The following is a 22,694-nucleotide window of genomic DNA, read 5'->3' as shown; positions in this document are numbered from 1 at the left end:
TGTCTTTTTCCTTTCCATGCTCACTGTTTCATGCTTGTATTCTTGGTCGCATACGTGGGGATGTCCTGAACCCGCTTCTGTGATGGGGTACGCTGGGACAAATGGATGTCTCTTCATCTTTGCTCCTGTATGTGTGTGTGTATCTGCACGTTTCTGTGTACTGTGTCCTTGGGCGTTATCTTGGTGGCCTCTCCCGCCATGTGTGCTGTTGTCTGATGCACATGTGGCCCCTTGTGTCTCAATGTGATTGCGTGTTGTTTGCATGCCTGAAGAAGGGATTGGGGAAGTGATGGAGAAGGAAGACTGTATCCAGGCTCTGAGCGGACAGATCTTCATGGGAATGGTCTCATCTCAGTATCAGGCCCGTCTTGACATTGTCCGCCTCATTGATGGATTGGTCAATGCCTGCATTCGTTTTGTCTACTTCTCCCTGGAAGATGAGCTCAAAAGCAAGGTAAGCTGTCTTTGCTGAACCCCTTGAACTTGCATGTCCCCTGGTTGTCTGACTGGCCAGTTTAGCTCCAGTGCAATCTAAGGTTAATCTGATTCAGCTAGCTAATGGGTCCAGAAGGTACCTACACTCCAATATGGCATTGGTCTGCAATACTCCGGCCTGGACAGCTACGCTAAAATCTTTTGTCTGCTCACCTACAGGTGTTTGCTGAGAAGATGGGTCTTGAGACCGGCTGGAATTGCCACATATCTTTAACGCCAAATGGTGATGTGCCTGGCTCAGAGATCCCTCCCTCTAGCCCCAGCCACGCTGGCTCTCTGCACGATGACCTACATCAGGGTGAGAGAACTGCGCCTAAGCCAGTTCGAATGCCACATGTTTCCTGGATGGTTCTTTTAAACCCATTCATAGGTTCCTGTGTCCTCACCAGATACCTGATCCTTCAGAGCTTTGAGCACAAAACTGGATGGGCCTGAGGTGTGTGTGTGAGCGAGAGCACCTTACATTTATAGCCTTTCCACCCAGTCAGTACTGCAGTTGTTGGAAATAAACATCCTTCTGTGCACCAGCTGCCGTGATTTTACAACTACTCATTAGTGCTTTTGGTTCTCGCTGGAGCCCTGCTCAAGCCACTGAGGGTCCCTTGCCTGTGCATTACCCTTTTTTCTTACTTCAGGTGGGATTTCTTTACTCTTTTCTTCCCCTAGAAGAAGAAAGAGAGCAGAACAGATAAACTGTCATGTCTCAAAAGAGCAGAGACTGGGCTCACATATCTACCTCTGAGCAGATTACTCATCTAAAAATACTGCATTTTAGATGACTGAGTGGGATCTAAGTGTTGCTAATCTAGAAAATCAGGCCTCACGTTTCCTGGCTTCTGCAGTGCCACGTGAATATACCATGTGGGTGGCAGAGGCAGGTTTGTGCTTATTGTTTATGCTGCTTTTCTCTGCTCCAGTTTCTCGAGATGATGTGGAGGGGCTTCTGCTGATGGAAGAGGAAGGGCACTCGGATCTCATCAGCTTTCAGCCAACAGACAGCGATATCCCCAGCTTCCTGGAGGACTGTAACAGGGTGAGGCCCCCTTTCCCTGCGCACCTTGTGCTTTTGTCATGGTCAGCAGTATCACCTCATTACTCCCAGAGGGAATTCCTCTTTGAAGCAGATTGATGGACTGGTTTGCATTGGGATTCCTGATTTCCACCACCCTCTTCCAGCTTGGTATCTAGAGGCTGGGAAGTTTGGGATTCTCTCAGTTAATCACTTTTGCTGAACAGGTCTTTTCTTTGGAGTTCAGGAATGGAGATGACAACACATGGGGTAGGCTTGAGAGCCGCATCTTAGTCTGTCTGGGTCCCCTTCCCATGTGCTGGGCAGGGAGCGGGAGCGGCCCCACATTCCATGCAGACAGAAGAAACTTGGTCTCTCCTCCAGCTGTGAGCCACGGCTGGGGCTGCCCAGTAGTCAGAGTGCAGGACAGGAGAAGACTTTTTATAGGGGCTTGGGAAAGCCAGCTTCTGCCTGCAGGGACATCAGTTTGTATCTGGTCTTGAAGCTGCATAATTCTGGGAATCACGATTCTCATTTCAGCAGTTCCCTCTGAAATGTCTCTCCCTCACACACACGCTCCCCTGCTTAGTCTCTTCTTCCTCTTTTTCAGGCCAAACTCCCACGGGGGATCCACCAGGTGAGACCTCACCTGCAGAACATAGACAATGTGCCTTTGCTGGTGCCCCTCTTCACAGACTGCACCCCGGAGAGTAAGTGGCAGAGCGCCTGGGTCTGTCCTCCTGCTGCTCCTGAATACCTTCCCCATCCAATTGCTCTTGCTCATCTGGGCATGGACATGGATGAAGGGAAGGGGATACAGCCCGGAAATCTAGAAGGGCATTTTGATATTAATGACCCTCTATTGCTACCTGTGGGAACCCAGGTGTTAACTTTGTTTTAATACAACTGTTCCCTAGCTGCAGAATTAGGTTAAGAACCACTCCTTTCAATTTGCATCTGTAAGAAACACAAAAGCAAACATCCAGAATGCTTCTGCCTTTTTTTTTTTTTATTAAATAGCATTGTCGGCGTGCTAGGAGACTTTGATCTCTGCTTGCAACCCTCGCTGCCTTATATAACTTGGAAATCACTTCCCAGAAGTGTTTTCCTCTAGCAGTTGCTGTTAACACCTTCTGCTGCTTTGCAGAGTTTTTGATTGCAGAGACCAGAAAGGACAAAATTTCTTTATCTCTCTGAGAGATACTATTTTGTTTAAGGGGCTGAGTGCTCATACCTATCCAGTCTACAGTAAAAGTGCTAAGCATCATTATAATTTGGCATTTTAGGTACCTCTGGGCAGTTTACAGTGCCACTGAGAATCAGTTACAGCCCAGTCTGCCTAGGCATTCAGTGCCCACTAGATTTCCTCTCTCTTTTTGACAGAAGTGGCAGTTCCCCACTTCATCTAACCCCTTGCTGTGCTGCGGATCTGGGTGCACCAGTCACGTAGATAAGTTGTTTACACAGGAGTCTGCAGAGGGTGGGTTTGAGGGTTTTTTTGCCTGAAGCATTCTAGAAAATTCATAGACACACAGAGCACTGTACACAGAGCTACAGAAAAAAAATGGGATCAAACACCAGCTTTGATTTAGAGGCCCCGGGAGGATATTGATAAAAAGATTGAGAAAGGCCAGAGGTAGTGGTGGGAGTGCAGGAACAGGGGCTGGCTCTGAGTAGGGGTAAGGGTGGCACTGCTTTTGGAGTGGCTTGTTGTATTCCCTCTGTTCCTTTAGACTTTGAACAGTAGAGATGTGCTGCTGAACAAAATTTAAAATTGTATATTTATTTTGGGTTATTTAATTTCTACTGTTTTCTAACAAGATCATTTGGTGCTGAAGCCATCTGTATTATATACCCATGCTATACCTACAGCTCTGATCCGAAAGAGATGTGCTAGAGATGCAAATCTCTGGGTCACAGTTCCGTGAATCGTAGCTCAGTTCCTGCAGGGGCACTTGGACTGCAGTTAGTTAGCTATTTAATTGTGTACTTTGACTTTGGACCTCACTATACAAGGCTGATAAATATCAGTTGGGGTAATTTTAAGAGATCTGACTGCTTGTTATCCAGACTGGAAAGGGTGTGTGAAACACCGCATCTTTGTGTGCATAATGAGGTAACACGCTGTGTTTCTCCTTCTGTCCCTTTGCAGCCATGTGCGAGATGATCAAGATCATGCAGGAGTATGGGGAGGTGACTTGCTGTCTGGGAAGCTCTGCCAACCTGCGGAACAGCTGCCTCTTCCTGCAAAGTGATATCAGGTGGGGCAGGATCCAGACTCCTCCAGCTGCCTTTGCCTTGAGCTTAGCAAACGCCCAGCCATGGGGCACACCAGACCTGTGGATGGTGCAGGGTGATGCTCACAAGTGCTCTGTCCATTATTAGCTGCATTTGTTTCCATAAGGGACATTTGGGTGGTATTGGATGGGATGATTACCTAGCTCCCTTGACACAGAGATCTTTCTCTCCATCTTTGAAAGGAAGCTCTTACTCTTGCATGCTGAACTATTGTGCACCAACTGGCATTACAGACACTTCTCGTTGGGTGAAAGAGCGGAAATGCCCCTCTGGATCAACCAGTTTCTTGACCTTGAGCCACAAACCCAAATACGTTTATTATTTCTCTGGGAACAACTGAAAGTCTAGGGAGACTGATCCTAAATTCATGTCGCAGCTCAGGACTTCTCTGCCAGTGAGGTAGATAGAGGCAGCACAGCATGACTTTACAAGCTGAACTGCAGTGAAATGTAGTTTCTCCTCTGGGATGAGGACTTTCCCTAATGCTCCTGTGTTGTCCTTGCAGTATAGCACTGGACCCTCTCTACCCATCTCGCTGCTCCTGGGAGACTTTTGGCTATGCCACCAGCACCACCATGACTCACATCTCTGATGAGCTCACCCCACTGCAGCTCTCAGGGCAACTCAACAGCCTGCCTTGCTCCATGTCCTTCCGCCAAGAAGAGAGTACCAGCATCATCAGGCTTATAGAGCAGGTAAGCCAGGCCTATCCCCTCTCTAGTACTCACCCCTCTGCGGGCAGCTCACGAAGAGCAAAGCTAGGAGCTGATGTGAGCATTCATGTTGAGATGCCCACAGTAAGCTGCCAGCGTTGGCTTTGCTTGTGTCTCCTGTCCTTTGTTCAGGAAGCTCAGAGATAGTTTTCCTGCCTGGCCCTACTGGTCCAAGGTGTAGGGGATGGTTTGGGAATGGTGCCTTCTGGCAACAGAACACGAGTACCGTTCAACTGGATAAGTATAAAGTTGCAGAGACCCCTAGCCAGAGAACAAGGCAGTGCTAGGGCAAAATGTTACCCCAGAAAAGCCAGGAGGTTTAGACGAACTTACCTCTTGGCTAAATTCTGCCTTTCCTTCACAACCTCTACATCTAGGCAGGAGACCTTCCCCTTTTGCTTACAATATGTCCAGATCCTCTCCCCTCCCACTTCCTCTGCAGGCCACATGTTCTGCCCCTGCCTGCCAATAATTGCTCTTGGCTGATAACTGCTCCCATCACAGTGAGGGCTCTGAGGGCTTGTGCTTCCTTCCAGGCCAGGCATGCAACGTATGGGATCCGCAAGTGTTTCCTCTTCCTGCTGCAGTGCCAGCTGACCTTGGTTGTCATTCAGGTGAGTCCTGGCCTGGCTAGGGACAGCATTTAGCTCAGAGGACAGGAGCGCTAGCATGGATGTGGGTGGCTGCAGTGGGGCAGCCTTGCGAGAGAGGAAGGTGGCCTTCAGTCAGATTTACACAGCATGTTTGGGGAAGTTACAGATAGAGACTATGTGATCTCTGCCTACATTGCCCCTTCTCCCTGAGACTCCTACAGAGGTTTCTTTCCAACCCCTTTTTCCCTGGAGAAAAGCATCCCCTGGAGCACCTGCCCCACGAGCACAGAACATGGGGCGAGGCTGTGCAGTGGTAGCCTCATTACCAGCTCATCCCGGCATTTTAGGGGAGGATGGTGGCATCTTGGGTAACAAGACTGTCCTAGCACTGCTCACACTCTTCACTCCGGATTGTTCCTGTCCAGTTCCTCTCCTGCCTGGTGCAGCTGCCCCCCATCCTCAGTACCACGGACATCGTGTGGCTCTCCTGTTTCTGCTACCCGCTGCTCAGGTGAGTCTATCAGACAGGGTGGAATCTCCTGCCTCCCACCCACAGGATGCACAGACCAGTCCCCTAGCCTCACTGTGTCCATGTTAAAAGAAAGCTGACATCACCCACAGCATGCTAAGAAGGCTGCAAGGATTATTCCAAGCACCTGCTTTGACAAGGTGCTTGGAAACACAGATAGGAGCATTTGTGTACTGCTGTCTCAGCCCTGCCTGCTGTCTGAGAGCTGCTATTATCTTGTGGCTTGAAACTCCAGCTGAAAATCACCTTCTAATCCTGATACTGTTGCACTGGCTGGAGTGTGATGGAGAGCCTAGGGTGTCGGGCAGAGGCCAAGGTACCATGGGTGGGTTTTCCCCATCACACATTTGGAGGTCACCTCTCTCCCTGTTTGCACCTGCCATGAATGACACCTTTTACAGCATATGCTTAAGGCAGTGGCCAGATAAGTGCCAATACTCCAAGCAGCCCGAGGAGGTTATTTGGGTTCAAATGTTAGACACAGACAAAAAAGCAGTAGCTCTGGTGCCTGAACTTGTTACCGAGAGACTAACTTACCTTTCTCCAGCATCTCACTCCTGGGCAAGCCTCCCCACAGCTCCATCATGACCATGGCAACAGGAAAAAACTTGACTTCCATTCCTAAGAAGGTAAGCGGCCCATCAGATTAAATTTTTTCACACATTTTTCTCTTCTACTTTGTCCCAGTGTTGATGCCTAGCTGAGGCCCTGTGCCTTCCCAGCTCCCTTAGTAAATTGGTCCATGGCATGAGCCATGCTATCTAAAAGCCTGGCATGGACAGGAAGGGAATCCCTTAGTGCCAGCATGCCCACAGGGCAGATCCACAGTGCAGCATCTCATCTGTACTACAGCTTGTCTTTTGCAGCCACTGATTCCCTGATGGTTTGTGCTGGGGAGGTTGGGCCAGTGACATGCCCGTGTCATCCTCCTGCCTCTCCCTTATTCACAGACTCAGCATTACTTCCTGTTCTGCTTCCTGCTGAAATTCAGCCTGACTGTCTGCTCCTGCCTCATCTGCTTCGGGTTCACACTGCATGAGTCCTGCAAAGAGGTGAACACTACCAGCCTCAATCTCACAGCCTGCTCCTCCATCATGCTGCACAGGTGAGGAACTGAGCCTGGCACACCCCCCCCCCTCACCCTGCAGGGCCCATTGCTCTTGCCCTTTCCAGGCGGGACTGATTCCTCTCTAACAAGCTTCAGGCTTGAGCCAGCTACAAGGGCTATACAGAGGGCTGGGTGCTCTCCCTAGAGCCTTGACAACTGCATCTTTAGGGCACTGGCTCACTGTTGCCTCCTGGTACTAGGACAGCCTGACTCCAAGCTCACACTTAGTTCTCCCAGCTATCAGAGGAGGACATGGCCCTGGTGGGAACAGGTCAGACAGTAAATCCTCACTGTTGACTTCTTTCCTGTGTCCTCTCATTTACTAGCAACGCTCGTGATGCTCCTGACTGGTTTGGGACATTTTCCAATGCTCTTCTTGTAGCCCAGAAGCTCACAGCTGGCCTGATTGTGTTACACACGGGTAAGTCCCTGTTCCTAGACCCCCTTCCACACTCTGGGGCAAAACTTGCATCCTTTGCCCCCTATGCCAGAGCACAAACTCCTTGGTAGAAGCAGACACTGCAGTAGTCTCTCAGCACAGGCATAAAGCTCCTTGTCTTACTAAACATTGCCCTAACAGATTAAAGATGGCACCTTCTCTGCTGATTCTGCCTCCTACCAGTCTGGTGAAGTGCTGATTCTTTTCCACTCACCAGAAGAACAGCATCCCTCTTTGATGTCTTGCAAATCAGCCAGCAGCATTCTGCAGCTCTCCAAAAATATCTCCTGCCTCAGAAGTCCTTATATGCCTGCTGCCATTTTGTGAAGCACCCCACTTCCTTCCCCCAAACAGCTGGAAGCCTTTTTAAACCCTCTGGAGGGGTGGGGAGCCAGCCCCTGGCTGACCCTCATCACCTGCACATGATTGCCTGGCAGAGTAGGTCCAGCTGCTCTCGGATGCCCTTAAAGGGTCTCTGCTCCCTTTCCACCATGTCACGTAGTGCTGTGCCTTGGTGCCAGGCAGAGCATTGCATGTGAGATGTGCGGGGTGTCCAGGCCAACAGAAACGCTTCCTGATTTGAGAGGCAGCCCTGCTTTGGAGAGAGGTAGCATGCATTACTGTTTTATGTCCCTCAGATCACTGAGGCTAGGCAGGGATGCTCTGCCTGGCAGGTGGGAAATGCTGTTTTGAAGAGCCCAAGCAAAAGCTGAGCAAATACTTTGTCCTGTGCAGACAGCTCTGGGTCTCTGGCTGAATATCTTTCTCTGGGCTGGAGCTTTCCACTGGTGCAGGCCTGCAGTGACCCAGGGACAAGGGCACCCCCTGCCCTGTTCCCTAGTTCTGGTCCTTTGCCTGATCTGCTTTAGCATGCCAGGCTGCAAACCAGCCTTGGCATCCCTGCAGTGAGTCATCCTGTGCACTGCTACTGCTGCACGCCCCCCCCCCGCCCCCGCATATCTGGGGACTTGGAAAGGACCTTGAATTGGTTGGTTTCAGGGACATAAACCCCATATCCCTTTGGAGTAATAGCTGTCGATGTATATTGTAAAGTGTTGTATCTGTGTGTGATGCTAAATAACTCCCTCTTCTGTCTGTCCCTGTAGTGTTCATATCCATCACCCATGTCCATCGCACCAAGCCGTTGTGGAAGAAGAGCCCTCTCTCCAACCGGTGGTGGACGCTCACTGTGGCTGCTGTGTGAGTATCGCCAGGCCCCATTGAGGCACTCCAGAATGCTGGAGGCAGGAGGGCTCTAGACCTGCTCCAGCACCAGTTTGCTGGTGCTGAGGAAAATGATAGTACGTGGCAATCGTTCTCCACTGCTGAATTGGTGAAGGGTCTCTGTTGTCAACTCGGGAGTGTTACATCTGGGCCTGAACCCTGATCTGCAGATCCTGGGAAGCTTGTTAGCTCTGCTGAGATTTGCTGTGTCTGTTTATGATCTTAGATTGCTGGGGCAAGTGGCACAGACGGTGCTGGACCTGAAACTCTGGGAAAACCTCAATTCTTCATTGACCTTCAACCACGTTTCCATCTCCCCGGTCTCATGGCTCCTGGGTTTTCTTTCCTTGGTCCTTGTGGTTATCATCAATGAGATTGTCAAGCTGCATGAAATCAGGTATGGGGGTAGTAGGGAAGATGGGGAGAAAGGGCTGGAGCCTCACTCCAGCCTGACCTTGAGCTGTAGAAAAATGATGCCCAGGGAACAGGGTGGGGAATAAAAAGGAAAAGATGATTGCATTGTGTAAATCACCTGGCTATTGTGTGCAAGCTCATGTTCCACCTCTCAGAGAGGAAGCGCAGGGGAGGAAAGAGGGTCAGAGAAGGGCAGTGGCAGTGATTGGGAGCAGGAAGGGAGATGAAAATTTCCTTATCTCAAACCAATGAGAGGGAGACAGCCAAGGTCTATGAAATACCAGTATGGAATTGGAGAGGGCTGTTCTCTCCATCTCGTCCCATGAGGACAGAGAGGCATTGAATCACAGCAGAGGAAATACGTCTTCACACAGTGCCTGGACTGTGGGACTCATTTTCACGGGAAGTGGCTGAAGCCAAGAATTAGTAGCAGGCAAAGTGACTGGCTGTTCTTCCTAGCACAGGGAGCAGCTGGAGCTGGGAGTTAACGCTAATGAGCATTGATTCAGGAAATGGGTTGGTGAGGAAAAGCAGTGGGGATTACAGGGAACCCTGACGGGGACAGAGCTGCTGCCTCTGTTCCTGAGAAGGATTTCTGGACCTTTCTGTGCTGCGTCTGGTGGCCCTAGAGATGGGACTTGGCTGGATGGGGTAGGACTGAGACCATGGGTTGCTCTCTGAATTCAGTGGCCCTCCCAAGGTGCCACAAGGCCTGGGCCAGGGGCTTCCCTGCTGCTTGGGGCTGTGCAGCTCAGGAATTGCAGTGGGGCAGCCTTGCTTGCCTTCATCCCTCCACATGCTGACTCTCTTTTTTCTTCTGCCTTCTGCAGGGTCCGGGTCCGTTACCAAAAGAGGCAGAAGTTGCAGTTTGAAACAAAGCTGGGGATGAATTCGCCATTTTAAACACTCCCAGCTCGAGTTCCCTGGAGCCAGGGCCACACAGCTGCATCCTGCGCTGGGAGAGTGGCTGCACCAAAGGCTCAGGGAGTTTTCCCTCACACATGCAAACCAGACAGCCTCCTTGCAAAACTACATCAGCACCTTCCAGGGGGGCCCAGGCAGGGCACTGCTATAGGAGCCCCTAGCAGGTATGCAGCCCCTCCCCAGCCTGCTAGGGTACTTTCAAGGGAGCCTGCAAGCTCTGGTGGCTGTTCAGGCTGCTCTTCTTTTATTTATTTATTACTAGAGGTTTTTGTTAGTATCATGGTGATGCTGAAATGAAGTGACTCCTTCACTCTGTGCGAGCAGATGGGTTTCCTAGACCTGGCAGGAGAATCTGGGGCCAGCAGGGGAGACATAGGGCTGCTGAAGCAAGAGATCTCTATTGAAACCCATTTTGTTTTTCCATCTCTGCGTGCTCTCCTGGATGATGTGTGTGTGCATGCCTCACCCACCTCCCTGTCCCTGTGTCCTGGGGCAAAGGAGCCGTCTCTCATGCAGCTCCAGGAGCGCTGGGTGCCAGCTGAGGACTGGAGCTCAGATTCCCAAGGGGACACTGGGAAGGGTCTCTGGCAGGGTGCTGGGAAAGCCCCTGCGATGGCCAGGCTGTGCCAGGCCTGCCCTCTAGCGTTGTTGCTGTAGCCATATGCCAGCTGTTGAGTGCTTCAAGAGAAGAGGAATGAGACAGGGCTTTAAGAAAAGCTGTTCGTATTTGACCCTAATGATGTGGTGCAGAGGGAGTCAGGAGGGCAGGTCTGCCTGCCTGCAGGAGTCAGCATGGCTCAGCTTCCTCCAGCCCTGTTGAACCAGCTCTTATCTGCTTCAACACCCCCCAGAGAGGTTTATAACGGTCCTCATTTTTGTGATTTGAATTGCTGTTCTACTTCAGTAAAACGCCTGCTTGAGAGGGCCATAGCTAGAGATAAAAGCTGAGACCTGCCTATCCTGCCATGGGGGGAGGGGGATACCTTTCCAGGCAGGATATCTGCATCTTGCAGCTGGGACTAACACGGAGCTGGTGGAGGGCTCCTTTCCCAGTCCTGGGGTTGTGCTGCATCTGGTACTTGGTCTCTAAGGCACAGGGAAACCCCCTCATCGTGTCGTTCTGTGATAGTGTTTGCAAGTCTCTCCCCTCCATGCTGCTGCCCTCACATCTGTTCCCTGCTTTTCTGGAGGTCTTTTCTTCATTTGACTGGAGGAAGCCTTCCCCTGAGGCCTGCTGCAAACCAGGATTTGCCCCAATGTGGCACACATGCTCTTGAGCTCTGAACAGACCCCAGCTGTACTGGGAACACTGGTGCTGTTGTGGGCTGACAGTCAAGGGCCACACAGGCTTGGCTACCAGAATATTTGCAGCTCATGGAGATGTTGACTCCCTTCCTAGTTCTAAAAACTGGCTAAAGCTGGTAAATCCTGGCACTGTTTTTGCTCCCAGCATTAACACTACGATATGGCTGTTGCTTCCCCTTTGGTACCCGAGACTAGCAAATGGCTGCTGGTCCTTCCCTGGCAGGCGGGGAGCTGGCTGGGAGCCCCCAAGCTCTGCCCTGCTGCTCCACCTTGTCTTCCTAACATTTCAGCAGAACCAGAGAGCACACACACTACTGCGTGTCTCTAAGCAATACCCTTCTCCCTGCTGTGCGTCTGGTAGGAGAGCAGAGTACAGCCAGCCCCTGAGCCCCGGGGACGGACGGAGGATGCTGGAGGGGGGCAGCTGGGGGCGGTCAGAGGCCTGGGCCCTGTTCCTGCGGCTGGAGAGTGGATGTTTAGATTCCGTGCTGCTGGCAGGGTTGCATGGGATAGGGAGCCAGCAGCTCACTGCGGAAAAGCAGGGCTGCTCTCCTGCAACGCAGCAGTACCAGGCCACTCCTGCTTGCAGGGTGGCTCTGCTCACCTCTGCCAGCTAGGCTGACTCTGCCCTCGCTCCTCGGGCCTGCAGAGCTGCCTGGCTCACAGAGAACAAGCTGCATCTTTCTCAGTCTCACTTAATTCACTAAATGCCAGCTCCAGATCTGTTACCCCTGGCACCTGAGAAAATCAGCTTTTCTTTCTGGGGCCAGGGTCTGCTAGCAGCTGGGATACGGTCTCCTCTGTGGCCGAGCTGAGCTGGAGTCAGCAGCAGCACCAAGCTGCTCGCTGCTGTTCCTGCAGAGCCACCTTCCCCTCCCAGGCCTTAGCTCCTGCCCTGTGCCACGACCTGCTGTAGGTGACGAAAGGCAGCAGATACCGGGCGTCCCTGCTCCAGAGGAGGCACCTCCAAGGTTTCCTTCTCTGGGTGATCACAAACGTTTATTTTCCTGCACCCTCCTTCCCCTGCTAGACTTGGAGGGAGCCCAAGCATATGAACGGAGCCTTTTGGATGGTCTTGCCAATGCCACCCTTCCCTTGGCCACTGAGGTATCCAAGGGTCAGGGTGCACAGCTTCAGAGAGAAATTTCCTACATCAAGATGTTTTTAAATGGTGTATATTTTATATTAAATTTTTTGGGATGTATGTAAAAATATTTGATTTGTATTAAAGCTTGTAAATTGTATTAAAAAAAACCCAAACCCAGACCCACATGCATCCAGTGTATGAGCGGCAATAAATGATTGTCTTGGCTAACGCACGCAGTGAGAGTGGGAGGGAGTTTGCACCCAGCAAAGTGAGGAGATAAAAATGTGTATGGCTGCTCGGGTGATGGGGCCCGAGTTACCTGGCTCACCCGCTGTACGGACACAGCCCGAGAGCTGGATGCTCCTGGGACCCGATCCTGGCACTTTTTCCCACTTTCTGCTCAGCTTTGGGCGAATCTGTCCAGCTCTGCATGCCTCTTCCTACAGAGGAACAGCCCCATTGCCTCGCGGTCCCCCGGATCCCAGGCACAGCACGCGTGGTTGTTCCCAGGCGCTGCTTCGGTCGCGGCTGGTGGCACGGTTTGAAGCCCTCTGGATGAAAGGAGAAAAAGCAGCACGGCAAGACGAGGAGGTCTAGGCTTCTTGTTCCGAGCAAAGCAGGACCTGGTGTCACCGCGGCCGCGCTCTGACCACCGAGGCGGCTGGAGGAGCGCTTGGCCCGGGGTAGCTGTGGCTTCAGACGTGCCCAAAGCCGGGCAGCGGGGCACTGGAAGGCAGCGCTGGTCCCCAGCGCTCTCACCATGTTACTGCCGTGGTGGTGAGACTCAAACGGAACGTTAACCTCACTGGAGGCGACAGCGGGACTCTTACCAGGGGAGATTACCTGAGGAAACCCAGATCTTGAGCACTCAAGGGGCCAGGGTAAAGCTGATCCTCGATGAACTTCAAACAGAGCAGGAGACAAGCTTGTCTGATTTGACATGAAGGAGACAACTAGGCAAAACTATCAAAAGGGTAAAATATGCCCCACTGTTTAATAGAATTTAGTCTTAATGGATGTTAGTGGAAAACAAAGCACATGATTAACGCAAACAGAGCAGATGGTTTAAAATCTGTTGTCAGTCTGGTGATTACACGGGCTATTTTTTCCCCTCACCGTCTTGCTGCACGGAGCAGGTGCAGCCGGGGTCAGTTAGTCCCAGTTGCAGTGTACATAACTTACACACCATACAGTAGCTTCAAAATAGAGATCTAGAGCTTAAAAAATAGGCATTCTTCTGCAAAATCAAGTGTTTCATTCCCTTATTGACAACGAGAGCAGCGTGGTGCTGCCCTCAGGCGGCTCAGACAGCGACAGCTCCACCCCAGCGTCCTCCCAGCCCTGACCCTAGAGTACGAGACTTGCAGTTCTGGTTAGTAAATATATATAATAAATCACATTTAAAATATATACATTGGCCTTTAAAAAAAAACATTTACAGTTTATCAACATTGGAAAAAAAAAATAACTGGGCTTGTCCCAGGCTGACTCGTGAGAATAAAAATCAGTTTTAAAAGGTTTCTGCAAACCTTTTGATAAAGTGCCACTGGTTGTAGCTATTTAAAAACAATCGGGTCCACGACGTAGCACTTGCCTGTCAGACACGGTCATTTAAATACACTCAACGTGACGTATAAATCAGAGCAACCAACTAGCCAGGAGAAGTCTCAACTGCCTCAAACTCACCTCAAGTCCCAGCCAACAATGTATTTTTTTTTTTTTCCAGGGCTTTTCTGTCTTCGCTTCTCAGCCGAGAAGCCAGGCAGGTGCCTGCTGCCCGCCCGGCCCGCGGCGCGACCGCTGCTCATGAGCGGAGACCCTCGGGACGGTCGCGGCGGGCCCCGCTCCAGGGCTGCGCCCCTTCCCGCGCAGGGGACCAGGGGCTGCGAACGGTCCGAATCGGCCGCAAACTCCTAAAAGGATTGGGAAGCAACTGCCTCTTCGGCCACCTTCTCCCTCTCCAGTTTGGTTTTGCGTTGGTGATCTTTTAAAAACGGGGGATATGTGGATTTTTTTTTTCCCTTTGTTTGGAATTTTTGTAGCAAATGGCACTTCAGTACAATCCTGGGTTCCCTTCTGGTGCTCTGATGCTTTCATTTGCTTGGCACGCCGAGCGCAAGCCAAGTTCGGGGCTCTTGGACATATTTAGACATGCACTACTAAACAGATCCTACTAGAGAAATCTGTCTGTGAGCTATGCAGCCGGTCCTCCCGCTTGGATGCGAGGAGCTATCGCTGCTGTTCCCCTGCCACAGCCGCGGGGCTGCGACCGCAGCCAGGCAGCCCGCGCGGTAGCGGCTGCCGAGCCCAACTCGGCCGGTGCACGCAGGGTCACCGCTCCTGCTGCGCGCGGGCGCCGCGGGGAAGCATCGCGCCGAGTCCCAAACGCTGCTACTGTTTAACGGCGCTCGCAGCGGAGTTTGTGCCAGCAGCTCCCCGCAGGGAGGGGGAGTGGGAAAAGGGACCGTTTTCTCCCCCAAAAAGGGATAGGGGAGGGGGAAAAAAAAAAAAAAAAAAAGCACTAACCACGCTGCTACTTCACCCTGGCAGCACCGGGGTGGGGGTTTGCGTAGGCACGGTGTCGGCAGAGGGCAGCCTCCGTTTCGCAGCACGCTCCAGCCGGACTGACAAATAGACGGGCCTTCGGCGCTGCCATCGCCATCCTCATCGCTCTGGGGAAGGGGCAGGTAGGCCTCCGTGTCCGGAGGGCCGTGGCGGAGCATCCGCCGCTTCGCAGGCTGTGCCAGCCCCGTCTCGAGGGGTGCGTGGATCCCACCGGAGGGATTTTGATCCACTTGGATTACACGCTGCCTGACGCTGACGCGTTTGGAAAAACCAAGAAATAAAGCAGAAAGGTTCCTTCTCGCTCCGTGAGCTGCCAAATTGCGACAAGCCCTGTCTTCTGTTAGCTGCTGTCAGGCCTTGCCAGGGCTGGGATCTGCTCAGTAAACAGCCAGCTCGGTGGCGGCTCCCCGGGGAGGTCTCTCCTTTGACACATTGTTGGCAGGGGATAAATAATAAGAGGCAGGACTCAGCAATGCAGCGGGGAAAGAGAAAGGTCCCTTGTGGAGGCTCCTCGGCTCTGTGCGAGGGAGCGAGGGCTTCTCCGTGGCCTCCAGGACCACATGTGCGGCCCCTCCGGGCTCTCCTCCTGCTGCCAGTCCGGTGGGAAATGCCTGACCCCCTCGGAAACCAGCCCGCGGCCGCGCTGGCACGTGTGATATGGAGCCAGGGGCGAGCAAGGAGGGGCGGCTGCGTTCCCAGCCACAGTGCAAAGCGTGGGGAGGGAGGCGGCTGGAGAGACCCGGAGGCACCGCTGGGTGCCGGATCCGCTCTCCCCCCATCAGGAGGGGCACTGGCGGGGCAGCCGGAGGCGGGGAGGGGAAGGAGGGAGCCAGCCTCAGTCCAGCATTGCGTCCAGCTGGTCGGCCAGGTCGTCGAACATGTTGCTGATGTCTTCCAGGATGTTCTTGGCCGAGTGCACGGCCCCGGGGTGGCTGGGGAGGAAAGGGAGAGAGTCAAAACACCACCCAAAGGCTTCAGGTGCTGACGGGGTAGGGCTGGCCAGGCTGGAGCCGACCCTCCCGGCGGCAGCCGCAGCTCAGCACGCAGCGGGACTGGAGCATGTGTGACCTGCTCCGGCGCAGGCATGTGCCCGTGCACAGCCCTTCACCTGCCCTCACTGGGGGCTTCCCAGTTCCACCTCGAGGGGCCCAACCCCAGCGTTTCCCTCACCGCCAGCGCTGCCTCACCTCTCCGCCTCCTCCACCGTGATCTTCTTCTCCGCCACTTGCAGCGCGGCGGCCAGGGTGGAGTTGGTCTGCTCCAGCCGCTGCTGGGCCAGGGCGGCCCCCGGGGCAGCTGCCAAAGGCTTCGCCGACACCTTGCTGCCCGCCTCCAGCGTCAGTGAGCCGGGGCCGGCCAGGGACCCGATCACATCCGGCACCGCCTCGGCGGCCGTCCAGGGAGCAACGGTGTGGTGGGAGGGCTGCAGGACCTGCTGGTAGATGGTCTTGGGCCCGGAGAAGACCAGCTTGGTGGACGCCACGGAGGTGTGCTTGGCGGGGACGTCTGCAAAGGAAGGGGACTCGTGGCACACGGTGGCACACGTCCTCCTCGCCTCCCGTACCAGCCCAGGAGGAAGCCTCAGGTCCCACCGCCGCCTCAGAGACACCCCCACAAGCCCACGTACCTGGAGCGGGCGTCCTCACCACGGTGGTGCTGAGCAGCTCCGCGGGGCTGGTGGCTTTGGTGGGGCTCGGTGCCTTCTTGATCCCCTTCTCCAGCGACAAGATGCTTTTCTCTATCTCAGCAATCCTGAACTCCACGCTGTCGTCATCAAAGGCATCCCCGGCCAGCCCGGCCCGCGGCGCTGGTGCCGGCGTGGCAGGGCCCGTGATGCTCACTGCTTGGGCCTGGGCATACTGGGGCACAGGGCTGGCCCCCGCCTCAGCCTGCCCCGCCATGCTGAATGCCTTCAGCACCGCCTGCAGCGGCTCCCGCTCCCTGAAGCGGGGCCGGCGCTTCACCGTGTCCGACTCGGTGAGGTTGAACTCCAGCACAGGCGGCTCCTTGGTGGCAGCGGGCGCCGCTGGCTCCTTCCCAGCAGAGCAGGGGGGCTCTGCCGGCTGGGAACCGGGCTCTGTGTCCGGTACGGCTGCGTCGGCCTTGGGGTGCCCGGTGGGCTTTGGCCGCTGTTTGATGGTTAAGTTGCCTTCTTCTGCAAAGGGGATGCACTCGCTGGAGCTGTTCTGGGAGGATGAGGAGGAGACCCCCGGCTTGGCCTCCTCCTCCGTGTCTGAGCAGGCGTCCTCCCGCCCGCCCTGCACAGCCACCTCCGTCATGGGAGCGCTGGGCTCGCTGAACGTCCGTCTCCGTGGCTTGCTGCTCTCAAAGGGGTCCTTGCCAGTGTCAGAAAGCGTGGCACTGCTGGTGTCACCACCATCGTAGGCCTCATTGTTCACATCTGCCCCGGGGAGACAGTCCTGAGCCGCATGCAGCGGTTTCGGGGCCAGGAGGGGCTTGGGCGGACTCGCCCCCGGCGTCCCCTCCAGTGCAGCCGCCAGGCTCTTCACTGTCCTGCTGCGGCCGGCATCACCGGGGCTGTCACCCACGTCAGCCACGTCCGGGGGGGCTGCGGGCTGCCGCTCGGGGTTGGGGGGCTGCTCGCCGTCTGCCTCGGCAGCGAGGGCACTGGAGACAGAGCTGAGGCGCTTGGGAGGCGGCGGCGGAGGGCCCTTGCGCTTGGCCCGGATGGCAAAGGACTGGCTGCGGGTCACCTTGGCGTCCGTCTGCAGACAGGCCCGTGGCATCTGGCTGCGGCCTGGTCGCCGCGTCAGGGTGGCGTAGGAGCCCAGGGTGCTCGTGGGTGCCCCCTCCTCCTCCTCATGCTCCCCGTCCGACAGCGCATAGCGGTTCAGGCTGTGCGAACGCTTCTTGTACTTGAAGCCTTCACCCCCGTTGTGCTGCTGCTCCCCGGCCTGCCAGGCGCCCGGGGCCGCCCCAGCCGTGGGCGGCATGGTGGGCGGCTCCGCGGGGCCACACTGGCTGTGCAGGTAGGAGAAGGCTTTTTGGGCCGACGTCTGCAGGCTGCTCTTCTGTCCGGAGGAGATGGAAGGGTATGGGTGCGCCAGGGCCTTGGGCTGCTCCGCTCCCAGCAGGGAAGGGACCGTCGGGGATTTCAAGGAGACGTGTGGGTACATGAAGACGTACGGGGCTGTCGCCTTGCTGGGGGTCTGGGGAGGGGTACAGGGGGTGACCGCTGGTGTCCCGGCACCCTTCTGAGCCACCGGCCGGGCGTGCTGATCCGTGCCTTCGGGCAGGTTCCTCTCCTTGAGAGGGCTGCCCCCGCCGCCGTTGGCATAGCTGATCAGCCCCTCGGGGGAGACGAGCTTCCCGTAGGGCTCGGGGCTGGGCCGTCCCGGCAGGCTGGCTGGGCTCTCCTTGCTGCGGGGTGGCGCGCAGGACTGCCCGCTGCTGCTGCTGCTCTCCCCGCTGCCCAGGCTCTCCTGCGAGGGGCTGGAGAGGTGCCGGGACAGCACGTTGTCCTGCGAGTGCCCCGAGCCCCGGGACCGCACCCCGATGCTCTCCTGGCTCCGTGACATCCCCTGGCTGCTCTTGATGCCGAGCGTCTCGTGGCAGCTGTTGGACATGGCCGTCTGGAGCTCGTAGCTGAGCTCACTGTCCTGGAAGGTCGTCATTTTGGGGGTGTGCGGGGACTGGCACTCCCCGTTCTCCAGAGACTCAATGGTGACGATGTCCAGGGCACCGGGGACTTTGCGTCTTGCCAGAGTTGCTTCTGCTTGGTTGAGGCTTTTGCGGAGGTCTCTGAGCTTCTTGACAGCCAACATGATCTTCTTCTGGTGGCCTGCAGAAGGTTCCAACAGGAAAGGGGCATTAGGTCAGCTCTGGCCCCCAAGGCCTTTGTTTCCTGACCAAGAAGAGCCGTGGTCATGTCACCAACTGGAGGCAAAGGCCTCCAGGTTATCCAAACCCTGCCCACGGCCGGCGTCCACCTGGCTCAGCCCGGCTCCAGCCTGCCACGGGGAGTCCTCAGGGACAGCCACGCACTGCCCTTTCCGAGTGCACAGGACATGGCTGCACCTCCCAGCCCGAGGGAGAACAGAGTGTGGGGACCGGGGTGGGAAGCTTGGCTGCCCTGGGCCACCCAGCACGGTGGCAGGGACTCACCCAGCTTGTTGATGCCAATCTCTTGCAGATCCTCCCACGTCAGGTCCGTCACGATGGTGATGGAGTCGTAGCCATTGTTCACCAGCTTTTTGTGGTACTGGGGCAACCCAATGGCACTGAGCCAGTCCATCAGGTCAGCCTGCACGGAGACACTGCCGTGAGCATCGACGGAGAGCCAGCACCTTCATCCATCCCCTCCCTGCCCCTGGCCAGGAGACCGTGGTTCGGGGGTCTCTCTGGCTGCATTAACGCAGGCTGTTGCAGCATGCGTTGACTTAAAAGACCCCCGTCCTGTCCTGTCCTGGGGGAAGGTGGCTCTGAGAAAAGACCTGGGGAAAAGAGGGTGCTGGACCGAAGCCCCGGTGCCAGGGACTCACCGGGATGTAGTTGGGCAGCCACTCGGCGATGCTGAGCTGCCCGATCTCGGTGGAGATCTTCTTCCTGTGGCCTGGTTTGGTCACGCCAATGGCTGTCAGATCCTACCAGGAGCAGAGCGGGGCTGTGGTTAGCAGCAGCACGGGGAGTGCAGGGCAGTGGGTACCCGCTGCCGGCAGCTCTGGGGGTGCTGGCCGGGGGGCAAGGACCCGCCTTACCTCCGGGGTCATGCGGCTGATGGTGGGGACGTCGTAGCCGGCATTGAGGAAGTTGGCGGTGTACGACTCCAGCTGGAACTCACTCAGCCAGTTGTAAATGGCTTCTGCGTCCTGGGGAGAGGACGGGGCAAAGAGCAGCCCGTCATGGTGGCTGCAGGGGCTGGAAGGACCTGGCTGCTCCAGGCAAGATGCCAGGACCTCCTTGGGCAAGACCCACCTGTCCCCACCATCCCCAAGACCAGGTCCCCTGTGTCCCCAGTGCAGCAAGAGCTGGGCTGAGAGCCCCAAATGTGGCTCTCCCACCTGGCACGCCAGGTCACCAGTTGGCCCAGTTACCTTCCCCTCGAGGAGCTGCTCAGGCCGCAAGAGCTGGTGGGAGAAGACCCTGTCTCCAGCAGGACAGCTGCCCAGGGTCTGGTGGCCCTGTGGCCCTGGCAGAGAGGAGAAAGGAGAATGGTTACGGGGGCACTTGGGCAGCGAGCAGCCCCCAGGGCCGGGGGGACGCTGTCCCCAAGGCCCCGTGGTGTTAGGACATCCCTCACCTGGCGTGGAGGTCAACTGCCCGTTGTGTGGCTCCGATCCCAAGAGGTGCTGCTGGAGGTCATCGCCGGCGGAGGGCAGCGGCTGGGAGAGAGGAGGAGTGAGCGGAGGAGGGCCCTCCCTCCCTCCCTGTCCCTCCAGGTGGGTGCCGGGGTCTGCCTCACATCCCCGGGGGTGGGGTGGGGGTCCCCACACTGGGCTGGCAGGCACAGCTTCACTTAGTGAAGGGCTGGCCCCTCGCAAGAGATCTGGGCAGGATTTGGCCCAGGGCCCTTTTTATCCTCTCTGGTGACACAGGACACAGTGGAGATGCTGTGTGGTACCAACCACAGCCTCCAGCCCTGCTCGGAAGGGCCAGCTGTGCTGTGGGGGCAACCGGGGACCCCCCAGGAGCATCTCCCCACCGAGTCCCAGGTGTTTGGTGGGGGATGCTCAGCTCCTGCAGCTCCTCCTTCGCCCGGAGGTGCAGGGGGTGACAGGGAAGGTGTTGGGGCTCCATCTCCAGCCCGAGCCAGCCCCGGGCAGGCCTGGGGGAGCAGCACAGGGGGAGCGGGGACTGGCGCCTACCCTGGCGTTCTCGATGAGGATGCTGGTGCTCTGCCCGTTGGTGCCCTCGGTGCTCTGGCCGCTGCCGGCACTGCGGATGCTGCCGATGCTGCCCTCGCTGCCCACGCTGTTCCTGTCTCCTGCTGCTTGGGGCAGGCGGGGAGCCCGTCAGCAGCGCCCCAGGATCCGGGCTGACCCAGGGCACAGAGGTCCCCAGTGGGGACCCACGTGCCAACGCAGTGACGCCAGTAAAAACCAGCCTCCCACGAGATCCCTCTGGCTACAGACACTGCATCGGTCCCTCCCGCCTACCAGTGCGCACGGCACAGACAGGGTGATCTGGGCTGGCAAAGGACGCACAAAGGGGACAGAGGGACACAGCCTGGCCGAGGACATGAGGAGGGAAGGGGCTGCTCTACGGGCTCCCCAAAACTCCCTTTCCCTGCGCCTGCTCCCTCTTGTCTGGCTGTTTCCCCACAGGGAGGTGGAAGGAGAGTCTCCCCCCGTGTCCCCCTGCGTGGGCAGGGCTGGGGACAGGGGACGGTCCCCAGCCCCTCTCCCTCCCCAGCTGCACCCCTGACCTGAGCTGTCAGGGCCCGGGGCCGTCCGGGTTAGGGTGAGGTGGCCATGGGCCGCTGGGACGCTCGGGGCTGCCTGCTGAGGACACTCGTCGGGGAGGTGCTGCGGCCCGCCGGCGGGGGCCGGGAGGGCCCCGGGGGAACCCTGGCGCTGGTGCGCGGGTGCCACGCGGGGGACAACCATGCCTGCATTCAAAGACAAAACACGCGCGGTCAGAGCTCGTGCGGGAGGCAGAGTGGGGGGGATATCTGAGCCTCAACCCCCAGATGGCCACCCCACCGACGGTGCAACCCCCTGTGCCCACCCGAGTCCTCCTCTTCCCCCCTAGCTAGCCAGGGCTGCAGGGACCTGTCCTACAGGAGGTGTCGGGAAGGCTGGGATGGTTTCACACAGGACACTGTCCCCGGCGTGCCCAGGACAGCCACTGACCTGTTCGCTTGCTGATGACTTCAGCGATGGAGGGGGGGAAGTACCCGACCCGATCGGTGCCTTTCTGAGCATCGTGGATGTGCCCCTTCCATCGCCCGTCCGGATGTTGCTCCAGGACCTGCCGCGGGGCCGAGAGGGACGGGGTTGGTACCTGGGGCCGTGGCGGGGCAGGGGAACAGGGAGCGGGGAGCAGCCTCACCGTGATGACGTCTCCTGCCCGGATGTTGAGAGCAGTTGGGTCATGGAGGTTCCAAAAATCCTTCAAAGCTCGGACCTTCAGGATTCCTGATGCCTCTGAAGACAATGGACGGAGGGAAGAAAGAAGGTGCCAGAGCGCAGGGGGAAAGAGAGCAGTTCGGGGAAGATAGAGGGAGAAAGCAAGAGTGAGGAGAGGAGAGAAGAGAACGTTAATACTGCAGGAAGGACTCGATCCCTGGACATTGCCCGCACGGAGGATGGGGGCATGCCTGATGGGACTGGGATGCCGACGCTCGCAGCCAGGCTGGTTTAGGCTGTTCAGGAGGAGCACTGGGAGCCCCCGGCAGGTCCCGTGGGGAAGAAGCCCCTCACAGCGCCAGGCAGCGCCCGGCTGTGCGCCGGCCCCACCTCACCTCTCAGCAGCTGCTTGATGTCCTTGCTGGCGTGGGAGGTGGTGAACTGGTTCACGATGTCCAGCGCCGTCTGGTTGTAGGTGTTCCTGATGTTCACATCAACGCCGCCCTGCCCGGGAGGGGACGCGGTCAGGGACAGACCCCGCAGGTGCCGCTGGACCCGCAGGAGACGGAGGGACCGAGGGGAAGGGGGTGATGGCCGAGCCCCAGGGGCTTGTCCCCCCATGCAGCCCTGTCCCTGCTGCGCTCACCTCCAGCAGCAACCGCACCACCTCTGTTTTGCCGTAGAGCGCGGCCTCGTGCAGAGCTGTGCCCGTCTTCGTCTGCTTGTTGATCTCGATCCCGGCCTTCAGCAGCTGCCTGGTAGGACAGAGGGAGAGGCATGAACGGGAGGACACGGACATCAGGGCCAGCCGATCGGCTGCTTTGTGATGGGAAGGGGACATCCCCTTGCACCGCTGAGGCTTTGGGGACGAGGGACCGAAGCCCGCAGCGGGGAGGTGGGTTTGGGAGGAAGCTGGACTGAAGCCATGACGGGTTTTTTGGGACAGGGCAGTGCCCTGGGCTG

General features: G+C 56.7%; 2 protein-coding genes and 1 long non-coding RNA gene across 13 annotated transcripts in view; 1 reads left to right on the top strand and 2 right to left on the bottom strand.

Annotated features, from left to right (window-relative positions):
• Nucleotides 1–14,001, top strand: part of TMEM94 (transmembrane protein 94) — a 45,739-nt gene extending 31,738 nt beyond the window's left edge. For 5 of the 11 annotated variants that reach the window (XM_087750854.1, XM_087750852.1, XM_087750853.1 and 2 more), the window contains 14 exons: nucleotides 273–454; nucleotides 655–793; nucleotides 1,413–1,528; nucleotides 2,115–2,214; nucleotides 3,657–3,765; nucleotides 4,308–4,497; nucleotides 5,052–5,129; nucleotides 5,534–5,619; nucleotides 6,185–6,266; nucleotides 6,588–6,742; nucleotides 7,072–7,166; nucleotides 8,291–8,384; nucleotides 8,635–8,805; nucleotides 9,653–12,437. In XM_087750854.1, the coding sequence (XP_087606980.1) occupies nucleotides 273–454; nucleotides 655–793; nucleotides 1,413–1,528; nucleotides 2,115–2,214; nucleotides 3,657–3,765; nucleotides 4,308–4,497; nucleotides 5,052–5,129; nucleotides 5,534–5,619; nucleotides 6,185–6,266; nucleotides 6,588–6,742; nucleotides 7,072–7,166; nucleotides 8,291–8,384; nucleotides 8,635–8,805; nucleotides 9,653–9,725 (1,670 nt within the window). In that variant the 3' untranslated portion in view covers nucleotides 9,726–12,437. Of the gene's footprint in view, nucleotides 1–272; nucleotides 455–654; nucleotides 794–1,412; nucleotides 1,529–2,114; nucleotides 2,215–3,656; nucleotides 3,766–4,307; nucleotides 4,498–5,051; nucleotides 5,130–5,455; nucleotides 5,620–6,184; nucleotides 6,267–6,587; nucleotides 6,743–7,071; nucleotides 7,167–8,290; nucleotides 8,385–8,634; nucleotides 8,806–9,652; nucleotides 12,438–13,864 lie in introns of those variants that run through there. The other 6 variants (XM_087750859.1, XM_087750856.1, XM_087750857.1 and 3 more) reach the window with 3 other exon arrangements.
• Nucleotides 1,541–7,508, bottom strand: LOC148056393 (uncharacterized). Its single transcript, XR_015703236.1, has 3 exons — nucleotides 7,399–7,508; nucleotides 6,175–6,258; nucleotides 1,541–2,153 (listed from the first exon to the last, which is right to left on the bottom strand). It is a non-coding gene; the product is annotated as an uncharacterized LOC148056393 (long non-coding RNA).
• The window catches only part of CASKIN2 (CASK interacting protein 2), a 35,478-nt gene continuing 25,886 nt past the window's right edge, over nucleotides 13,103–22,694 (bottom strand). The window contains exons 8-21 of the mRNA XM_087750851.1: nucleotides 22,378–22,486; nucleotides 22,127–22,235; nucleotides 21,715–21,809; nucleotides 21,516–21,633; nucleotides 21,089–21,271; nucleotides 20,529–20,650; nucleotides 19,964–20,045; nucleotides 19,758–19,852; nucleotides 19,422–19,532; nucleotides 19,206–19,307; nucleotides 18,829–18,967; nucleotides 16,331–18,505; nucleotides 15,891–16,209; nucleotides 13,103–15,635 (exon numbers count right to left, since the gene is read on the bottom strand). Of these exons, the coding sequence (XP_087606977.1) occupies nucleotides 15,539–15,635; nucleotides 15,891–16,209; nucleotides 16,331–18,505; nucleotides 18,829–18,967; nucleotides 19,206–19,307; nucleotides 19,422–19,532; nucleotides 19,758–19,852; nucleotides 19,964–20,045; nucleotides 20,529–20,650; nucleotides 21,089–21,271; nucleotides 21,516–21,633; nucleotides 21,715–21,809; nucleotides 22,127–22,235; nucleotides 22,378–22,486 (3,856 nt within the window). The 3' untranslated portion in view covers nucleotides 13,103–15,538. The remainder of the gene's footprint in view (nucleotides 15,636–15,890; nucleotides 16,210–16,330; nucleotides 18,506–18,828; nucleotides 18,968–19,205; nucleotides 19,308–19,421; nucleotides 19,533–19,757; nucleotides 19,853–19,963; nucleotides 20,046–20,528; nucleotides 20,651–21,088; nucleotides 21,272–21,515; nucleotides 21,634–21,714; nucleotides 21,810–22,126; nucleotides 22,236–22,377; nucleotides 22,487–22,694) is intronic.

The sequence above is a fragment of the Nipponia nippon genome, unplaced genomic scaffold (genome assembly GCF_047370975.1).
Source record: "Nipponia nippon isolate SJK-2023a ecotype South Korea unplaced genomic scaffold, ASM4737097v1 scaffold_14, whole genome shotgun sequence".
Lineage (NCBI taxonomy): Eukaryota > Metazoa > Chordata > Aves > Pelecaniformes > Threskiornithidae > Nipponia > Nipponia nippon.
This window is presented reverse-complemented; position numbering and strand designations above follow the sequence as displayed.